At 38.8% G+C, this 19898-nt stretch overlaps 1 protein-coding gene across 1 annotated transcript in view; it reads right to left on the bottom strand.

Moving 5' to 3' along the window:
• Positions 1-19898, bottom strand: part of plcd3a (phospholipase C, delta 3a) — a 57630-nt gene that overhangs the window by 10299 nt on the left and 27433 nt on the right. Inside the window, exons 3-12 of the mRNA XM_062050133.1 lie at positions 15152-15380; positions 12860-12989; positions 12289-12514; positions 7817-8018; positions 7610-7754; positions 6480-6632; positions 5835-5987; positions 2834-2984; positions 2607-2723; positions 2201-2379 (exon numbers count right to left, since the gene is read on the bottom strand). Of these exons, the coding sequence (XP_061906117.1) occupies positions 2201-2379; positions 2607-2723; positions 2834-2984; positions 5835-5987; positions 6480-6632; positions 7610-7754; positions 7817-8018; positions 12289-12514; positions 12860-12989; positions 15152-15380 (1685 nt within the window). The remainder of the gene's footprint in view (positions 1-2200; positions 2380-2606; positions 2724-2833; positions 2985-5834; positions 5988-6479; positions 6633-7609; positions 7755-7816; positions 8019-12288; positions 12515-12859; positions 12990-15151; positions 15381-19898) is intronic.

Here is a 19898-nt window from a genome sequence, read left to right as displayed (position 1 = left end):
GAATTTTGACAAGAACGCACAATTCATCAATAAATGTTGGATCTAATTTTAGCAGTGATAAAAAAAAAGCAAGAACAAATAAAACAATAAGCAAATAAGAGTTAACGAAGAAAGAGAGCTTATGCCATGTTCAACTTAAAATACAAGTAAAAAGGTTAAAAAATTAAAAATAGGAGTAAAAACATAGCTATATAGAGAAAGTGACTTAAAAACAGCACAAAAACCAAGTAAAATTAAGCATTAAATTATCAACGTCCTAAAGGATTATGTTCTTAGTTGTGAATGACACAAGAAAGTAGCAAAATACTTATGTTTCAATATTTATCAAAAAGTACAATGTTGTCCAACTTGATCAATGTGTATGAGGATAATATGATGGAGGGTACCTGGACTCTTTAGTGACGCTAAATATTCAAAGGGTATTATATAATTATTTGGGTAGTTATTTACCTGTTATTGGTTGGTGTAACTTGTATTTAAGTGCCTATATATGTGTATATTGTACATTTGGATGTTTGTAAAAAAAAAATTAAAAAAAAATATTTATACATGATAAAAATATAATTGATAATATATTGCAGTAAGACCAGTAAATGAATCCTTGTATATACTAATAATGCTAAGAAAGCTAATTATTTGATTTATAAATAAGGGATGGTAGTAAATACGTTTCACTTCATACGACTTTTTGGATATGAGAAACCTAACTATTATGTCAGGGGTGTCCAAACTTTTTGACTTGTCAGCATTGGGCTAAAAAGATTTTGCTGAAAGACCACTGCATGTAAAGTAACAATATAAATATACAGTAGCCTATGGATATATATGTGTACATAATATATTGATATAATAGATATATAATTAATATAATTGGATATCAAGAGTATGTGAAAGTTCAACACCTCCCTTGTTTACTTCCCTGACGACCTCCTTAAAGTTTTGTAATCAATCAGAAATACCAAGCCGCTAAAATGCACTAAACATGAATAAGTGTGGAGAGAGTGTTTTGCATTGTTCCCATCATGCACTGTAATGGATTTGAATGGGTGTAATTGTCATTCTTTTTATGGTACTTAGATGTTCTTTATAGTATCCACAAAGTTCAGTGAGCAGGTTATGTTATGTGTGACCTTGTGTGTCAACGTTTTGTGTTGCTTGCATTTTTTTATTGCATCATGAATAGGAAAGGTGGGCAGCACGGTGGAACAGGGGTTAGTGCATGTGCCTCACAATACAAAGGTCCTAGGTTTGAGCCCTGCTTGTGGTCTTTCTGTGTGGAGTTTGCATGTTCTCCCCGTGACTGTGTGGGTTCCCTCCGGGTATTCCGGCTTCCTCCCACCTCCAAAGACATGCAACTGGCGACAGGTTGATTGGCAACACTAAATTGGCCCGAGTGTGCGAATGTGAGTGTGAATGTTGTCTGTCTATCTGTGTTGGCCCTGTGATGAGGTGGCCACTTGTCCAGGGTGTACCCCGCCTTCCGCCCGAATGCAGCTGAGATAGGCTCCAGCACCCCCCGCGACCCCAAGAGGGACAAGCGGTTGAAAATGGATGGATGGAGTAGGAAAGGTTATTTGTATTGGGTCATGTAAGTAAATGCTGTGATGTGTTCTTTTTAAAAAAAACTATTCATTGTCATTGACCTGATTTGCTCATGTTGTTTACAAGATGGTGGAAAATTTGCAGCAACCAAGTTGTCAGATATCTAAAATAAATGAGGAATCACAGCGCGGGGCCAGGTTTCTGATTAAACTCATGACTTCTCATGGGCTAAACTGAGGATGCCAGCGGGCCACATTTGGCCCGTGGTTCGTAGTTTGGACACCCCTGTATTATGTATTGTTTGAATTTTTTTTGTGTTTGAATTGAGAAGTAGTTTTTACTGAAATTGTTATTAAAATCATTTCCAGTGTATTATTATCTATTTGTCATTGTTTTTAACATGTCCAAAATAAAACACTACTACTATGTACTAGGGTAGTTAATCATTCATGAAAATTGGGAACACTTTTCATTGATCTCTTTAAAAAAAAACTAATTGAGACAATTTCTTGAGTCATATGCAACTCAATCATTCCATCATTTTTGGCACTTTACTCAAATCGGCATCATCGTCAATCCAAAATGTGGATGCAAAATTGTTATTTTTGCGAATGACTCTGAGTCACCCGATGAAGAATATTAGTCAGACGCCAATTACTCGTATAGTCAGCTGGGTGGGGATGTGGCCGGGGCCGCCGCCCGTGTTCTCCGGGTTGAAGTCGGACTCGCCGGAACACAGGAAGCCGGGCTTCAGGACGTAGCCGCAGCGGCCGTTGGGCAGGAAGCGGCCCTGGTTCAGGTCCATCTGCTCGCCGGGCGTCTGAAAGTTCAGAGCCACTGTGTGCACACACATACACACACGGTTAGCATGTTGTCTCACAAACACACAAACACAGACACACACACACACACACACACACACACACACACACACACACACACACACTGCAAACAAGTCTGAAGTCACTGAATGTGTTGTTGTTGGGAAGAGTCATGTTACTTAATGACAGTTTCATATATTTGATTTACTGCGATCCTTAGAGCGTCTGAATCGGAGCACCAACCCATCTGGCAGCCGCAGTTCCACATTTCCTGGGGATCATAGTTGGATGACTGCAAGCGCTGGCCCGAGGGGTAGATCCGGCTCAGCTGCCTGCTGTTGTGTCGTACAAAAAGCTTGCCTGCGAATGAAAAGATGGGTGAGGAAAAGGGCAAGGGACAAAAATACGCATGTGACTACACACCCAGAGCCAATCGTATTGGTCACATGCGGTCATGGATTTTTGTATACCCGAGTCTTTGATGAGCTTGAGGGCGTCGTTCTCTGAGAAGGAGGACATTTCTTCGGGAGGTTTGTCACACACGTTTGCGAAGCCGCAGAAAGGGACGCTCCTGCAGTACACCACCAGCTCGGACAGCTCCACGCTCAGCTTGGAGCAGGCCTGCAAGAAAAACGCATACGCTGATGAAGAAAACAAGAAGGCATGTCCATCATTTGTCACCTGTGAACTGACATTTGATTCAATCTATATACATCATGTACCGTGGAACCTCGATCTATGTACTTGATTGAACAGGGTTCGTAAATCAAAAAGTTTGTATAATGATATACATTTCTTCACAAAAAACAATGTAAATAAGCTGCTGTCCTCAACATGGGCACACAAACAGAAGTCCTTTTGGTGCCCTATCAAACGATCAGAAATCACAAAAATCCTTACCTTTAACAACCATATTGCCACAATAATAACCATTTAAAAAAGTAAAGTCTACTTACAATACCACAGGCAAAGGAGGAGCTGACAAGAAAGGGGCAGATAGACAGAGGGATAGAAAAAGATTGGGAGCAGGGGCCGTGTTTGTGTGATTTGGAAAAAGCGCAGCTGAACGAGAGTTAGCTCTTCTCCTCCATTGTGAAATAAGTCTGCTTTGGCATATTTTTCAAAGAAGCCTGCTTTGTTGATTCTTCCATACTTGCGAGCGCCATGAATGCACGCCTCACAAATAGTCTTCATTTTAACCCAGCAGCGATTCCCTCCTTCTTTCCAAGCTTTTAGGACTCATGTTGAGTTAGCAAAATGGACAAAACTTGTCAAAAGGTGAAAAAACAGGAAAAAAAAAAGGCAGACACACGCTGAAGGACTGAGTAGTGACTGACTAAAACGCTGCGCCCTGCTTTTTGCTTGCAGGCGGAACGCAAAACGAATGAGTGAATCTTTCGTCCACAGATACATAGTTCGCACATTTGGCTCAGTCTAAAAGTTAGTAAGTCAAGGTTTCACTGTATTCTATTCAAATGCTGTTTATTGCATCATTTCAATCATATTTTGGTATTTCGGAATGTTGGTGCTTTACAGTTACTGTAAAGCCCTGCTCCCCAAAGTGCGACCCGTGGGCCGCTCAAGTTTTGTTGGCCCGCAGAACATTGTCGAGATAAAAACAGTCGTTACTGTTGTTTCTCTTTGCAGCAAAAAAAACAACAGTAAAAATGTAAGAAAAAAAGAGGAAAAAGTCTATGTAATGAGATAAAGCTGAAATGAATTTTTTTTTTTTACAAAATGAGGAAATATAAAATTGGCCACTGCATGCTTTGACTTTTTAGTATGCAACCCTTGGTGGAAAAAGGTGGACACCCCTGCACCCTGTAAAGTATCTGAACATGTTAAAAAAATGAAATATAATTTAATAACAGGACTGTGAAACTGTTAAAACATTTAATCTTAATTAACGTAATTTAAAAAAAATAATTAATCACGATTAATCGCATTTACATTTTTATCTTTAATAATGTACCTTACACGGATCTAACGGTCAAACGTACACTAATCACGCGTAAAAAAAAAGATTGCCGTTAAGGGAAATTAGCGTTAACTCATTATTACCGCGTTAACTTTAACAACCTTAGTTATCATTATTATTATTATTATGAGCCTCCTAATAGACAATCAAGAGACACACCTGTCCCTGGTTGTCAATCAGGAGCAGGTGAGGGAACCAGCATTTAGACCACAGGTCTAGTGGCAAAAACATGGAAGCAACACAGGAAGTAGCGCTGGACAGAAAGATAACTCGAAAACCTAGGAAACGTAAACACAAATCCAAAACTGTTATGATGGATCTCGACAATCATTATTGCACAATCGCTTTTTACAAGCTGATCTGACGACGTTCTGATGTTTTTCAAACACGTTTGACAAATGCTCTAATCTGGATCCGATCCTGGATCATGGTTTGACATTGATTCAAATTAATCATACAATTTGCAAAAATACAAATACATTTTTACCTCCAGTATGCTGAAAATTACAGTGGAACCTCAATTTACGAAAGCCTTTATTTTCTAACTTTCCGGTTTACAAACTTTTAGATCGCGCCAAATATGCCTCTGTGTGCGAACAATGTCTCTGCGTACGAACGCTTCCCGCTGGCAGCCATTTTGCGCTGGCTCGTATTAAAGAGATTGAGGAAGCAGGCTCCGTACCGCAGCAAGTTTTTAATTGTGATGAGTACAGACTTTTCTGGAAAAAGATGCAAAAGCAGACTTATTTCAAAGCAGAGGACAAAACGCTACCTCTCTGTAAGCTCCTTTCTCTCCTCTCGTGAGCCGCTCTTTTTTCAATGTTAATATAAGTGCATCTTACTTTTTAAAATGTTTATATTTGTTGCAATATGGTTGTTGAAGTTTAGGATTGTTGTGATTTCTGATCGTTTGTGAGGGCACCAAATGGACTTCTGTGTGTGCGAGTGTGTTGGAAGAGCAGCGCATAAAGGACAGTTTAGCTTGTCATTGTTTTTGTTTTAGCTTGTTAATAAAGAGACAGTTGATTCATCACCTCCTTGCTATGTTTGTTTGATATCCAGTACGGTATAACACTTTATATTGTGCTTTTGTCAAGGCTGGAACCCATTATTCATATTTACAATGTCTCTTATGGAGAAATTTGCCTCACCATACAAACCTTTCAATTTACAAGAACCAAGGATCATTTAATTTCTTAAATTGAGGTTCCACTGTATTAGTTTGTTAGTAAGCAGAATTACCAAAGACCAACTTCCAGAAAAAGTCATGGACTGTTGCCACGTATCGAGCAAGGCATTTGGGGGGGGGGACACAATAATATATGTTCTGTGTACGTTAATTCTAGTACATTTGGTCTAAGTGGTGCAGTGCCCTCCACATCCAGCAGATGAAGCTGCAGCTACACTAGCTACAGTAAGTGGACCATTTTTGAGAGTACCTACTCAATTGTTATTAATGATAATAAAAAGTGAGGCTGGTCCTGTGAGCTGACCTTGACCGGGTCCTTCTTGGGCGTGTTCTTGTTGCTGCTTGCTTGTTCGTCTTCAGAGCTGGAGGAGAAGCTGCCGTAGCTGCCGTTCTTGCCCAGCTGGCCCAGGTGAGGGATTTGCTTCTTCCCTTTGACCAGGATACGTCCCCTCAGGTCCTACGAGGGAACATCATTAGGTAAAGGGTGTCCATATAAATTTCCAACATCCCGTGGCACATTCTAAAAATAATGTTACTAAAAAAATAACATAAGTGAAATAAAGGAACCAACAGTTAATGAAAACAAGTATAAATACAAAGCAAAATATATACAATAAAGGGCTAAATGAACTAAAAATATTAATGTTACGCTGGCCATTAGATGAGACCAAATCAATTAGAGCGCGCTGTTTAGTACTGTGGCCACTGATTGGCTCAGCCTCGGGCAGCGTCCAGTCCCGCCTCTACAAGTGTTAAAGTGACTATGTTGGTGTTATTTCAGGTTAGAGGGCTGTTAAAAACTTATTTAGAAGGTTTTTTTATGGTCAAGCTAAGAAAATATTCGATTTATAGTTAATAATTCCTACTCTGTATGAAATATTTTACCACGGTCAGTGTGTGTGTGTGTGTGTGTGTGTGTATGTGTGCGTGTGTGTACATTATGTAGTACCTCAGGTGAAGGTAGATCCTTAAGCGTCTGGCCGCTGACGGGCTTGGTGAGCAGTTTGTGGCCCAGGATGTTGTGAAGGTGTTTGGCCATGACCACCTGCTGCTCCACGGAACAATGGTTCTCCAGGGACAGGATTAAAGCGTACGGGGACGCCTGCGGGGAAAAAGGATGGCGAAATCGCAACAATTCAGAGGAACCACAGACAGAAGTTGAGTGTGTTTCTACTGAGTGACTGCAAGAAACAAATATTTTACAGCTATTTACAGCATGTTTCACCGTCTCATATGAGGATTTTTTTTTCATTTTCTATTTTTGTTCCTTTTTTTCAAATTTTTGTAGAATGTTTTAATTTTTAATTGTTTTTATTTTTTATCTTTAAAAAAAATGTTTTAATTTTTTTTTTTTTTAATGTTTTCTTTATTCCATTTGTATTATTATTAATAAAAATAATAATACTTATTGTTATTGTTAATAACAGCAATTTGTAATTAATTGTATTTATTTGACATTTTAAAAGTTTTTTTAAAATTGTTTTTATTTTAATGTTTTAATTAAACCATTTTTTTTTTTTTGAATATGTTTTTTTTAGTTTTTCTTGATTTATTTTTTGTATTATTATTTATTAATGTATTTATTATTTTGATTTTGAATGATCTACAGTAGGAAGGGGATTCATATTGCCCCACTCGTCACGGTTTGCCTGACACATGAAACATGACGATTTGGGGGGCGGGTTGTTAACTATCCACTTGGCAGCAGTATTGGCAGTAATGTGTTGATGTATTAAAACGTATTTTGTGGCAATTCCAACTTTGACTACAGCGTCAGTTGCAATGTAGAGTGGTGTTTTCCATCATTTTCAGCAGACTGCTAAAAACCCTCCTTCCTCTCACGCAAGATCCACTCGGGAATGGGGCAATATGAATCTCTTCCATACTGTAATAGTAAAATGTGGCCCTGGACCCTGTTTATGGAAAATAAAGTATAACATCTCCATCAGTTACGCTCCACTTTTGAAGGAAAAAAACTTGTGGACATGAAAGCGCCTCTACCCGCCCTGTATAAATGTTTATGCGTGCAGGCTTCACTACACATCCTTAAAAAAAGCTGGGAGCTCACAACCCTCTCACCTTAAAGGCGTACTGGGCGATGGTCTCGATGACCTCCTTGAAAGGCACTTTGGAGGTGAGCGTGTGGCCGTGGTATATGACCGGTTCGCCTTTGTCGCCATCCCAGCAGTCCAACTCCACACAGCGACAGCCTTGATTTAACGCCCTGACACAGAAAAAATATAATTGTGTAATTTGTAGATCGCGCTGATAAAATGTGAAAGGTACCGGATGTAGGGCTCGGTGCTGCTGGCGCTGGTCACTTGGTCCTTGGTGAGGTAGGTGTTGTGGGAGGTGGAGATAAAGTAGTGGGCCAGGGGGCGCCTCATGTCCTGGTAGACTCTGGCGTGGTCGGGGTTGAAAATGTCATTCTCCCCCGACAGCATGTACATGGTGAAGCCATTCTGGGTCATGAACTGGTTCTTCTGAGCTGCAACAACAACAACAAGAACAAGCATGGAGTGCAAAGATGTTAGATAATCGCCCCCTGGTGGCAGTGAGTGTGCAAAGAGATGTGATGAGGTTTATAAATAGAGGAGGAAGGTGATGGTGGCGGGAACTAAACAAGACGTTGCCAAGGGATAGGGCTGTTTGCAGCTTCGCGATTCCAAGGCTGTTGTTGTCGCTCTGCTTTTAGTGGGATTCAATATATCTTGGCTTGATTGATAGAGCGGCTGTGCCAGTAACTTGAGGGTTGCAGATTCTATCCCCGCTTCCGCCATCTTAGTCACTGCCGTTGTGTCCTTGGGCAAGATACTTTAGCCACCTGCTCCCAGTGCCACCCACACTGGTTTGAATGTAACTTAGATAATGAGTTTCACTATGTAAAGCGCTTTGAGTCACTAGAGAAAAGCGCTATAAATATAATTCACTTCACTGAAACTAAGTGAATAAATGTTTAGGAAACACATTTCAGCATTAAACATAGACATGGTTCAAAAGTTATATAATTTCAACTGTGGTCCGTGTACCCCGAGTGGTACGCGGGCTCTATCAAGTGGTACGGCAAAGATTCACTTAATTAAATATTTAAACATAGTGTTACAGTTCAAAATGTGTGTAATGTTACAGTTGTTAAAAATATTAAATATAGTTGTTAAATAAAACTTCTGCTTTGTTTTTAATGAATACTTAGGCCTACTATGCTAACATATTTTAATGTTGGCCATTATGGTGGTATTTGGAGAGTCAAGTGTTTTCTGAGGCGGTAATAAAAAACTGTTCTAAAGGGTAGTAGTTTAAGCTTACACGCACACACACCATCATATGATATGATATGATATGGTAGTACAATTTTGTACTCCCATTTTTATAATGTCGTATTTTCTTTTGTATTGTAGTTATACTTTTTAATATTCATTTATGCATTTCATTCTTACTACGTGTATAATTTTTTCTATATTTGTTTTCTTTAGGTGAGGGAATATTCAAACTAACGATGTCACTGCCAAAGCATGGAAATATAGCACCACCATATGGAATGTTTACAATAAATACACAATTTGGATTGGACAAACAATTTTTTTGTGCACCCCCAAAATTCCCCATGCAGGCCAGATGCATGTTGATTTTCAAGATAAATTCCTGTGGGAGCTTGGACAAGTGTAAACGCGTTGAGATTTTAACATGGGCACTATAACAGAGCTATTGTCTTCAGAAATGTGTAACTGACAAAAGAAATAGACCTCAATCAAAGAAGACCGGCCTCCCAGTGCCGGGCCCTTAGAACAGGGATTCTTAACTTTTTTTTAACTCGGGGCCCATTCTTTCCAACAGGGGGGTCTGGGGCCCACTCAAATATTAACACTGAATTATGTTATGCTAAAATAAATAAACTATGAATATGTTTCTGTCAATAAATTTAAAGGGGAACTGCACAGTTTTTGTGATTTTGCCCATCGTTCACAATCATTTTGAAAGAAATGACAGATTTTATTTTTTAATGAATTCTAACTTGTAAATAAACGTAAATAAAAGTCCGCTTACAGCGGAGCCAATGGGAAGTATATATTGGTATATATTGTATATATGTTATAGACATAATATATCTGTATATATATTATTCTGTACACATATTATGTATATATTCGTATATATGTTAGATTTCTTATCGCTATATTAGTCTATTTACACCTGCATTGTCCTTTCCATCCTTACACTTTCCATCATTGTAACTGAGCTACTGTGTTGAATAATTTCCCTTGTGGATCATAAAAGTTTGTCTAAGTCTAAGTCTAAGTCCTCCATTCCGCTCATAAAACCCAGTAAAAAAACATCCAAAAAGAGTCAACAATACTCCATTTACATTTTGGTGACTTGGATGTTATCCAAGTATTAGTGATATTGTTGTTATAATCTGCTGGCCCCACTATGGACTGGACTCTCACTATTATGTTAGATCCACTATGGACTGGACTCTCACAATATTATGCTAGATCCACTCGACGTCCATTGCACCGGTCACCCAGGGGGGGTTCCCACATCTGCGGTCCCCTCCAAGGTTTCTCATTGTCCCATTGAGTTGAGTTTTTCCTTGCCCTGATGTGGGATCTGAGCCGAGGATGTCGTTTTAGCTTGTGCAGCCCTTTGAGACACTCGTGATTTAGGGCTATACAAATTTACATTGATTGATTGATTGATAATGCAGACAAAGTATTTATAGCAGCGCTGTGATCATAAATTGTGTGCCAATGTTGACATGATCGACTAATAAGCTGCTTCCTTGTTTCCTTGCCCGTCAAACTTTATTGTAGATCATAAATCATTCCTTTCACCTGGATAGTAGAAGGACAGGGGCGTATTCCAACAAGTTGGTACACTTAGACAGCCAATTTAGACCCGGGTATGGTGAGAATGACACAAAAAGACGCTTTTCTTTTTCTGTGGGAGGATTATGAGACATTCTTCGTCTGAATGGGAATATATGAACATCCTAGCAGTCGGCATCCTAATGACAGCAGACCTTGTACAGTAAGTGATGTTTTATTATGTCTGTCTCTCATAAAGTCTGCAGTGAGTAATAATCAGTGATGTCGTTGGAAAAAAAAAAGCGAACGCCGCGTTGCGTTTTTTAAATTAATGCGCCGCGTACGCTTAAAATGATCAAAATACGTAAATATAAAGTGTTATTATAAATGTGCCCATTATTACATTACATATATACTTACATCATGTATATAAATGTCATGTCTGTTGATCATGTTTTTGTTTGGCTATGTTCTGTTTGGGTTTTGGACTCTTTTTAGTTCCTGTTCGTGCACTCTTGTCTGTTTTGTTTCCATGACAACTTATTAGTTTCACCCGTTTCACGTTTTGGACTCGCGCACCTGTGTTAATCATGTCAATACTATTTAAGCCTGTCATTTTCAGTTGGTCGGCCTGGTGACATTGACATTATTCATGCTTTGCTCTAATACTACTTCTGCGCACTTCATGCCATGATTTACCTCTGCTCTCTTCATGCCATGTCACAGTAAGTGTTTTGTTTCATGTCCATAGTTTCTGCCCAAGTGCTAGTTTTTGTTTTCTTTAGTCAAGTTGTATCTCCGCCTTGTGCGCGCTTTTTTTTTGTTTTTGTTAGTGTAAATAATAAACCATGTACACTACCGTTCAAAAGTTTGGGGTCACATTGAAATGTCCTTATTTTTTAAGGAAAAGCACTGTACTTTTCAATGAAGATAACATTTAACTAGTCTTAACTTTAAACAAATACACTATATACATTGCTAATGTGGTAAATGACTATTCTAGCTGCAAATGTCTGGTTTTTGGTGCAATATCTACATAGGTGTATAGAGGCCCATTTCCAGCAACTATCACTCCAGTGTTCTAATGGTACAATGTGTTTGCTCATTGGCTCAGAAGGCTAATTGATGATTAGAAAACCCTTGTGCAATCATGTTCACACATCTGAAAACAGTTTAGCTCGTTACAGAAGCTACAAAACTGACCTTCCTTTGAGCAGATTGAGTTTCTGGAGCATCACATTTGTGGGGTCAATTAAACGCTCAAAATGGCCAGAAAAAGAGAACTTTCATCTGAAACTCGACAGTCTATTCTTGTTCTTAGAAATGAAGGCTATTCCACAAAATTGTTTGGGTGACCCCAAACTTTTGAACGGTAGTGTATCTACCTTCACGCCATGTCCGATCCAGTTCGTTTGCATCTTGGGAAAGCAATCCTCGCAGGAAACTGCGCCAAAGTCCATGTCATGACAATAAAACCTTAATGGAGGTGTTTGGAGGTTTTTTAAGGAATTTAGGCAGAATAGAGCAGCTCCCATATGCTCCATTGTAAACTGACTTTTGATCGCATTTATTTACTATTTAGAATGCATTAAAAAGAAATACATCCGTCGTCATGTCTGTCATAAGATTGTGAACAATAGGCAAAATTCCAAACAAAGTGCAGTTCCTCTTTAAGGTGCAAGTGAAAATAGAGCTTCACCGCTTTAGTCATATTTTTTGCGCTTAAGACTTTAGCCCCAGACTTCTTCTGTTTGTTTGATATTGTCATTACTGCCACCAGTGGTGAAAAAGTGCATTACAACTGACTAGCGCCGCGGCCCACTCGGACCGCAGCGTAGAAACAAATATCTAAGAGGCACTCGAGGCCCAAATACGGTTAAGAAAAACTGCCCTAGAACAATTTAGTTGAATATGTGCTACGGGTCTTGCCCTAAGACTGCTGCTTGGACGCACCCCAGTCGTTGAGTTCGTAGGTGAGTATGAGACTCTGCGCGTGCGACAGGGACGCGTCCTCGCCCTGGTCGCCCAGGAAGTCGCGCAGCTCGGCGGTGGAGAGCACGCAGCCGTTACTAGAGTAGTGGCGGAAGACGGCGTCCAGCTCGGGCCGGCGCAGCAGCTCCCTGCAGAACTCCTCGATCTCATTGTGGTCCAGGCGGCTGTCCCCGGATCGGTCGCACCTCTGGGAGAAAGAGAGCGAGAGAAGATTGGAGAAAGAGAGCAAGGTCAATGCTCAACACATGGACAAGGTCGGGGTGCAAATATGTCGTGCTTGTTTTGCCGAGGGAGTGCTCCTGACTTCCTGCGGAGAAGGCATCTCTGCAAGAATCCACCCCAGCTGTGCCTGCGCACATCTCCGTCTCAAGAGTGTGCATTCCATCAGGAACACCAAAAGCTGTATTAAAGCACCGAGGGACATTGCAGCCTGTCTCCCCCCCCAAAATAAAGCAAAATAACCAGCTTGTGATTGGTTGCTGGGAGGCAAACAGGCTGCTGGTTTAGTAGAATAAACAAACACGCCGCTCACTTTGAAGAGATTGCGAGCGTACTGCTCACTCAGGTCTATGTTGATCATCTGCAACAGACGCTTGACTTCGTCGTAGCTCATCTTGCCATCCTGGTTCTGGTCCGCTCGCCGCAGGTAGCCGCGGATCCAAGTGTGCACGATTAAGGAAGAGAAGCACTGTGGAAGTTGAAGTGATCAGCTCCCTCACCTCTCTTGTTTGCTCCACTTTTGAGGGAAGAGGATTTGAAGTACTGTACTTCTGGAGGACAGCTTTGTTAAACAGAAAAAAAGGCTTCGCTAATCGTCTTAAACACAGTCCAGAGCTCTGTCCAAATTTCTGTCAATCAGCGACAGACATGGGAGCTGTAAGTTTTCATTTTCTTTAGCGGCTTCGCTAACCTATCATTACCTAGCATTGATACTGTATATCCTTCTCAGAACAGGCGTCCTGTGCAGTGGACATTTGTTTTTTGGTCTATTTTTGCCGAGTCAGTTACAAAGCTCTCTATTTTCGAAGGACAGCGATGTTGAACAAAAAAATAAGGCTTCACTACATATCTTAAACACGGCCCAAATGTTGATCGTTTTCGTCTTATTTCAGCGGCTACGCAAACCGTGCATTACGTGGCTGTTAGAATGTGAGTGTGATGTAAAGATTTTAGCATCACATAGCTATGCTAGCGTTGCTAACGTTCATCTAACGCTTGTCCCATTCCTTATTGTTACTTAAAATAATTACTTACTTAGTTTTACATATTAATTATATACAGTACAGGCCAAAAGTTTGGACACACCTTCTCATTTCAATGCGTTTTCTTTATTTTCGTGACTATTTACCTTGTAGATTGTCACTGAAGGCATCAAAACTATGACACCTGTGAAGTGAAAACCATTTCAGGTGACTACCTCTTGAAGCTCATCGAGAGAATGCCAAGGGTGTGCAAAGCAGTAATCAGAGCAAAGGGTGGCTATTTTGAAGAAACTAGAATACAAAACATGTTTTCAGTTATTTTACCTTTTTTTTGTTAAGTACATAACTCCACATGTGTTCATTCATAGTTTTGATGCCTTCAGTGACAATCTACTATGTAAATAGTCATGAAAATAAAGAACATGCATGGAATGAGAAGATGTGTCCAAACCTTTGGCCTGTACTGTATATCTATGTAATCAATTATTATATTCATTACTATTATATTTTATACATTGTTTTCATAATTTGATATCACGTATATGTATATATATATATATATATATATATATATATATATATATATATATATATATATATATATATATATATATATATATATATATATATATATATATTAAGGTAAAGTTAAAGTACCAATGATTGTCACACACACACTCGGTGTGGCGAAATTATTCTCTGCATTTGACCCATCACCCTTGATCACCCCCTGGAAGGTGAGGGGAGCAGTGAGCAGAATTCATTACTATTATATTTTATACATTGTTTTCATAATTTGATATCACGTATATGTATATATATATATATATATATATATATATATATATATATATATATATATATATATATATATATATATATATATATATATATATATATATATATATATATATATATATATATATATATATTAAGGTAAAGTTAAAGTACCAATGATTGTCACACACACACTCGGTGTGGCGAAATTATTCTCTGCATTTGACCCATCACCCTTGATCACCCCCTGGAAGGTGAGGGGAGCAGTGAGCAGAAGCGGTGGCCACGCCCGGGAATCATTTTTGGTGATTTAACCCCCAATTCCAACCCTTGATGCTGAGTGCCAAGCGGGGAGGTAATGGGTCCCATTTTTATAGTCTTTGGTATGACTCGGCCGGGGTTTGAACTCACAACCTACTGATCTCAGGGCGGACACTCTAACCACATACAGTATATATATATATATATATATATATATATATATATATATATATATATATATATATATATATATATATATATATATATATATATATAATACAATATAGTGTAATTATAATGAATTATTATTTAAAAAACATAGTATTAATTGTAAAAATACCTAAATAATTACCAAGGCTAACACATTTTCAATATACTATTGTGGCACATCTGAGACGCTTTTGAAATGGTTGAAAAATGTAAAACAGTATTATATATCACTCAAGGTCATATCTTAGTAATGAATGTCTAATAAGGATTTATGACACGATGCTAACACAGGACTTTATCCACTGTGCTGTTGACGTCGCCATGGCGACGCTATCTTAGCCACACTAATATTATCATCACACCAGGCAGGATATTGGTCCAGCTTCTCCTTCTGCGTCATGTTGGCGACGCGCTCTTTTAAGGTGCGCAGCCCTCGCACCCAGCGCTGAGCTTCATCCTCACACGGGCAAAGAAGGTCCAGACTCTTCCTGGCTCCCCGGAACACCACCGTGAAGCAGCGGTTGTCCGGCACCGAACCAGACAGACGCCTCAGCGCCTCCGACTGGCAGCCCTCGCGCACGCATTCCACCTCGGTAACCGCAACTGGTGACAGAGAGAGAAGAGAGAGAGAGGATTTTAACTATGGAAAATGTACAGGAAAACTGGAAGTCAGGAGTCAATAGAATTTCAGACAGAGGTCACTCATGCTGGTGTTCTTCCACACCAAATTCACCCAGGCATACCTTTATTGACATTGCTTTGTGCACTAAGCCAAGGTTGTCCAAAATGTGGCCCGGGGACCATTTGCGGACCGCAGCTAACTTTTTATCGGGCTGCGGCACATTCTAAAAATACTAATAAAAAAAAAAAAAAAAAGTGGAATTAAACAGCAAACAAATCAAATCGAATCAACTTTATCTATAAAGCACATTTAAAATGTACCACAGGGGTAGCCAAAGTGCTGTACAAAGGGCATGTTAAAAGATAATACGAGAACCAAGCAAACACAACACAACACAAACAGAGCACAATAAAAAATAAATAAATAAAATAAATAGAACATAAAAAAATAAAAACAGGTTCATAGCAGGTGTATTATGGGGCGCCATAGCAGGATGGAGATCACTCAGTGTTAAAAGCCATAGAATAAAAGTATGTTTTTAAGAGAGATTTAAAAACAGGAAGAGAGGAGGCCTGTCTAACACTCAGAGGTAGGTCGTTCCAGAGCTTGGGAGCAGCAGCGGCGAAAGCTCTGTCACCTCTAAGCTTCAGCCTTGTGTCAGGGACTGTCAGTAGCAGCTGATCGGCTGATCTTAAGGATTGGGTGGGGCAGTAAGGCTGAAGGAGGTCAGAGAGATATGTTGGAGCGAGGTTGTTTAGAACAGGTGGAATGTAACGAAAAAAAGTTACAATGTTGACTAATAACACAAAACTGCTATGCAGGCTGTTTTTTTCTTTAAAGTTGTCATTGCTGAAAAATTAATAATGACTCAAAATCAATGTTATGAATGATTGACCTATTCAAGGTTCCAATTACTTCACATCACATATACCACTTTGAAATATATATTTGGGGAAAATACTGCATATTTTGTGTGTTTACTAAGTTTTCTTTGACAAAAGGGGCGATAAACAAAAACATAATTAAAAAAAAGCTATAATCAACAAATATATCTAAAGTTAATCTGAAGACTTAAGTTTTGAAAGTACAAAAAAATTTATAACTTATCTTTAACACTTTTTTTGGTCATTGTCGTTGCTGTGACCCGAGATGGACAAGCGGTAGAAAATGGATGGATGGATGCTCAATAAATATTAATAAATGAATATTACAGTAATGTTGTTACGAATTATTGACCTATTTGAGGTTCCTATTACCTCACATCAAACATTCCACTTTAAAAATCTTTTGGGGGAAAACATTGCATATTTTGTGTTTTTGCCAAAAAACATAATAATAATAATAATAATATCAACAATTAGACAGATAGCCCTGAAGTTGATCTATGTTGATTTAAAGTTGAATAATTAATAATAATATATGACTTATTTTTAAACATTTTATGACAAAGAACCTTCTGGGTCCCCGGGACCAAACTTGAGGGGAGCCCTAAAGGTTAAGAAATATATATATATCGTATTGGTTGATTGGCAACACTAAATTGGCCCTAGTGTGTGAATGTGAGTGTGAATGTTGTCTGTCTATCTGTGTTGGCCCTGCGATGAGGTGGCGACTTGTCCAGGGTGTACACCGCCTTCCGCCCGATTGTAGCTGAGATAGGCTCCAGCGCCCCCCGCGACCCCGAAGGGAATAAGCGGTAGAAAATGGATGGATGGATAGTTTTGAAAATGAAAAATATTAAAATGCTTTGTTTTTCCAGTGTGCGGCCCTGAGTGGAAAAAGTTTGGACAGCCCTGCACTAAGTTTCCAAAAGGTTGGAAGCTAACATTTGTACAAAACATCTTGCTAAGATTAACAATTAAGTCCGAATGGGTCCGGACCAACCTCTGTCCCAACACTTATGTCCTTATCGAGCTTCTGCAGGGCTCTGGTTGGACTTGCCAGACTTCAAAAGTGGGTACAAGAGCTTTTTTCAGTGCGTTGATAATAAGCTCCTCCTCTGCCCTGAGGTTATGGAATCACTTCAAAAATAACCCAGCATTCAGTCTACACTGGTTTTTGTCAAAGACATGGCAAAAGTGGCATGAATGTGTGTGTGTGTGTGTGTGTGTGTGTGTGTGTGTGTGTGTGTGTGTGTGTGTGTGTGTGTGTGTGTGTGTGTGTGTGTGTGTGTGTGTGTGTGACAGCAGAGGTGTCATGTTGAACCGGAGCGCTGAAATGTGGATGTCTCATCACAGTGAGCTGAATATGTGTGCATGTAAGGGTACTATAAAAAATAAATAAATACACTATAAAATATGTACTGCAATAATGTTTAAAGTGTGGCCTGAAGCTCAATTTTAATTTGTTCCCGGGGAATATTCTGTTTATAAAACAAAACATGAACAATATTAAAGGTGGATTTGGGCCACATTGAACTGACCTGAAATATTGAATGTTCGAAAAGCAAAGGTATCACTAGTGTTTGGAAAATTAATTTAAAAAAGTAATTAACTATAGTTAATCGTTACTTTTGCCAAAAAGTTGTTGAATTACTAACACAATTACTATTTTGTAAATGTAATTAATTACTAGGGGGAGTAGTTACTGCGTTACGTTAAAAAAAAAAAAATCCAATATCTGGCATATGCACTTATTATGCAGTTGAGATGTTTCATGAAACCAGAGTGTGTATATGTGCCTTTCAAAGGCGGGGCCTGTTGCTAAGTGACGTCAGCCCCAAGATGTAGCCGCGTTAGCTTATCTATGTTTGTTAGATCAGACTCGCAGCTCCGTTGAATCTTTTCACTGGATTGTGTTAGTGATATTTAATAAAAAGATAAATGTGCTTCCATGTTTGTAGTCTCCTTGTCCACAAACAGGGTATTGTAGGATAGCAAGCTTGTCACTGTAATCATTGAATAGTTGTTCATTATTCCCTCAAAGTAGTAGTGTGTTTGTGTGTTGTTTGCAGTGGGATGTTGCCTTCTTCTATTTGATATCAAGTTCATTTCAGTGTGGTGCTGGTTGCTTTCAATAGTGCTTGCTTGCTTTCAACGCTGTCTTGTTGACATACAATCACATCAAAAGTAGCGTGCCACATTACATCAAATGTCCAGCTAACGGCATAGTAACGTACATAAAAAAAAATTATTACATTACTCGTTACGAGTAAAAGTACTTAGACTTAGACTTCCTTTTTATTGTCATTCAAATTGAAACTTTTCAGTACCGATAAGAACGGAATTTTGTTGCATTAGCATAATAACACCGTTATTAAGAACACTGGGTATCACGTAAACAATAACAAATACTGCGATCCCTAAGTTTCCCATAAGAAATCATCTAAATCTGATTAATCTGTTCCAAAAACACAAAACCCATTTTATAGAAACTAATTATAGTTTTTACATGCAGAGAACAATGTGCAATACATAAAAAAGATTAATAAAATGTATTTAACATTGCTTTTATATTTGTTCAGATATTCGATGGCGATAAGCGGAAAGGAGAGCCACCTTTACAATTTGATACAGGTATCTCCTGAAGCCATAAGTGTTTCTCATTTTCTTTATCGGAACTCACAACTTTCCCATTTTGGTTTCGTGCTCTTATTTTATTTAATCTATTTCCTGTTTTGTGTTGTATTCGAGGAGGTTGCAGTGTGCAGCTGTTACACCTGTTACACCAGGTCAATCCTTGTTTTTTGATATTTACTTTTTTTTTTTTAATAGTTTTTTGGTTCACTCTTCTGTTTTGCGCTCTTATTTCGTTTCCACGTCCTGTTCCGTATTCATTATCCTGCAGTAGTTTCACCCGTGCTTCTGAGCACTGTCCTCCTCACCTGCAGGTGATTAGTAATTATGTTTTTCATCTGCTGCTTCATAAGTGTTTCAAAGTGTGCCTTTGTTGAGGCTAGAACCAATCATTTAAAATTACATTGTTTCTTATGAGGAACGATGCTTCACTATACAAACTTTTCCATTAACAAACCATGTTTAAGAACCATTTAAGTTCTTGAATTGAAGTGCCACTATACTTCCTAAAAACTACTGTATCAGAATCAGAATAGTTTTATTGCCATTGTTTGAGAACGGGTTCACAAACTAGGAGTTTTTCTTGGTGCAATTGTGCAACATAAAACACATATAACACAGATTTGGTAATAACAAGAGCTGTAACTGAGCTATCAGATCTTGTTATAGACTTAGAAGGAATTCAAGGAATTCAAGGAGCTACTATTAGGAGTTATTGTTCATGTGCCTGATGGCCAGGGGGGAAAACTGTACAGGTGGCGGGAGGTGTGGGTCTGGATGGACCGTAGTCTCCTGCCTGAGAGGAGAGGGGGAAAAAACTACTGTAGTTGTTTGCAGTACAGTACATTCTATTGTGTTGTTTTTTTGTTTTTCATACAATATTTCTAATCTAGAAATTAGTTACATGTTAAGATTGTGCAGTTTTTGGGGTCCACGCACGCTGTTTTGTAATACAAAATGTTCAAGGTGTGTCACAAAACCAGT

This window comes from Entelurus aequoreus, linkage group LG06 (assembly GCF_033978785.1).
Source record: "Entelurus aequoreus isolate RoL-2023_Sb linkage group LG06, RoL_Eaeq_v1.1, whole genome shotgun sequence".
NCBI lineage: Eukaryota > Metazoa > Chordata > Actinopteri > Syngnathiformes > Syngnathidae > Entelurus > Entelurus aequoreus.
The sequence above is the reverse complement of the archived record's forward strand: the minus strand, read 5'-3'. Positions and strand labels throughout refer to the sequence as shown.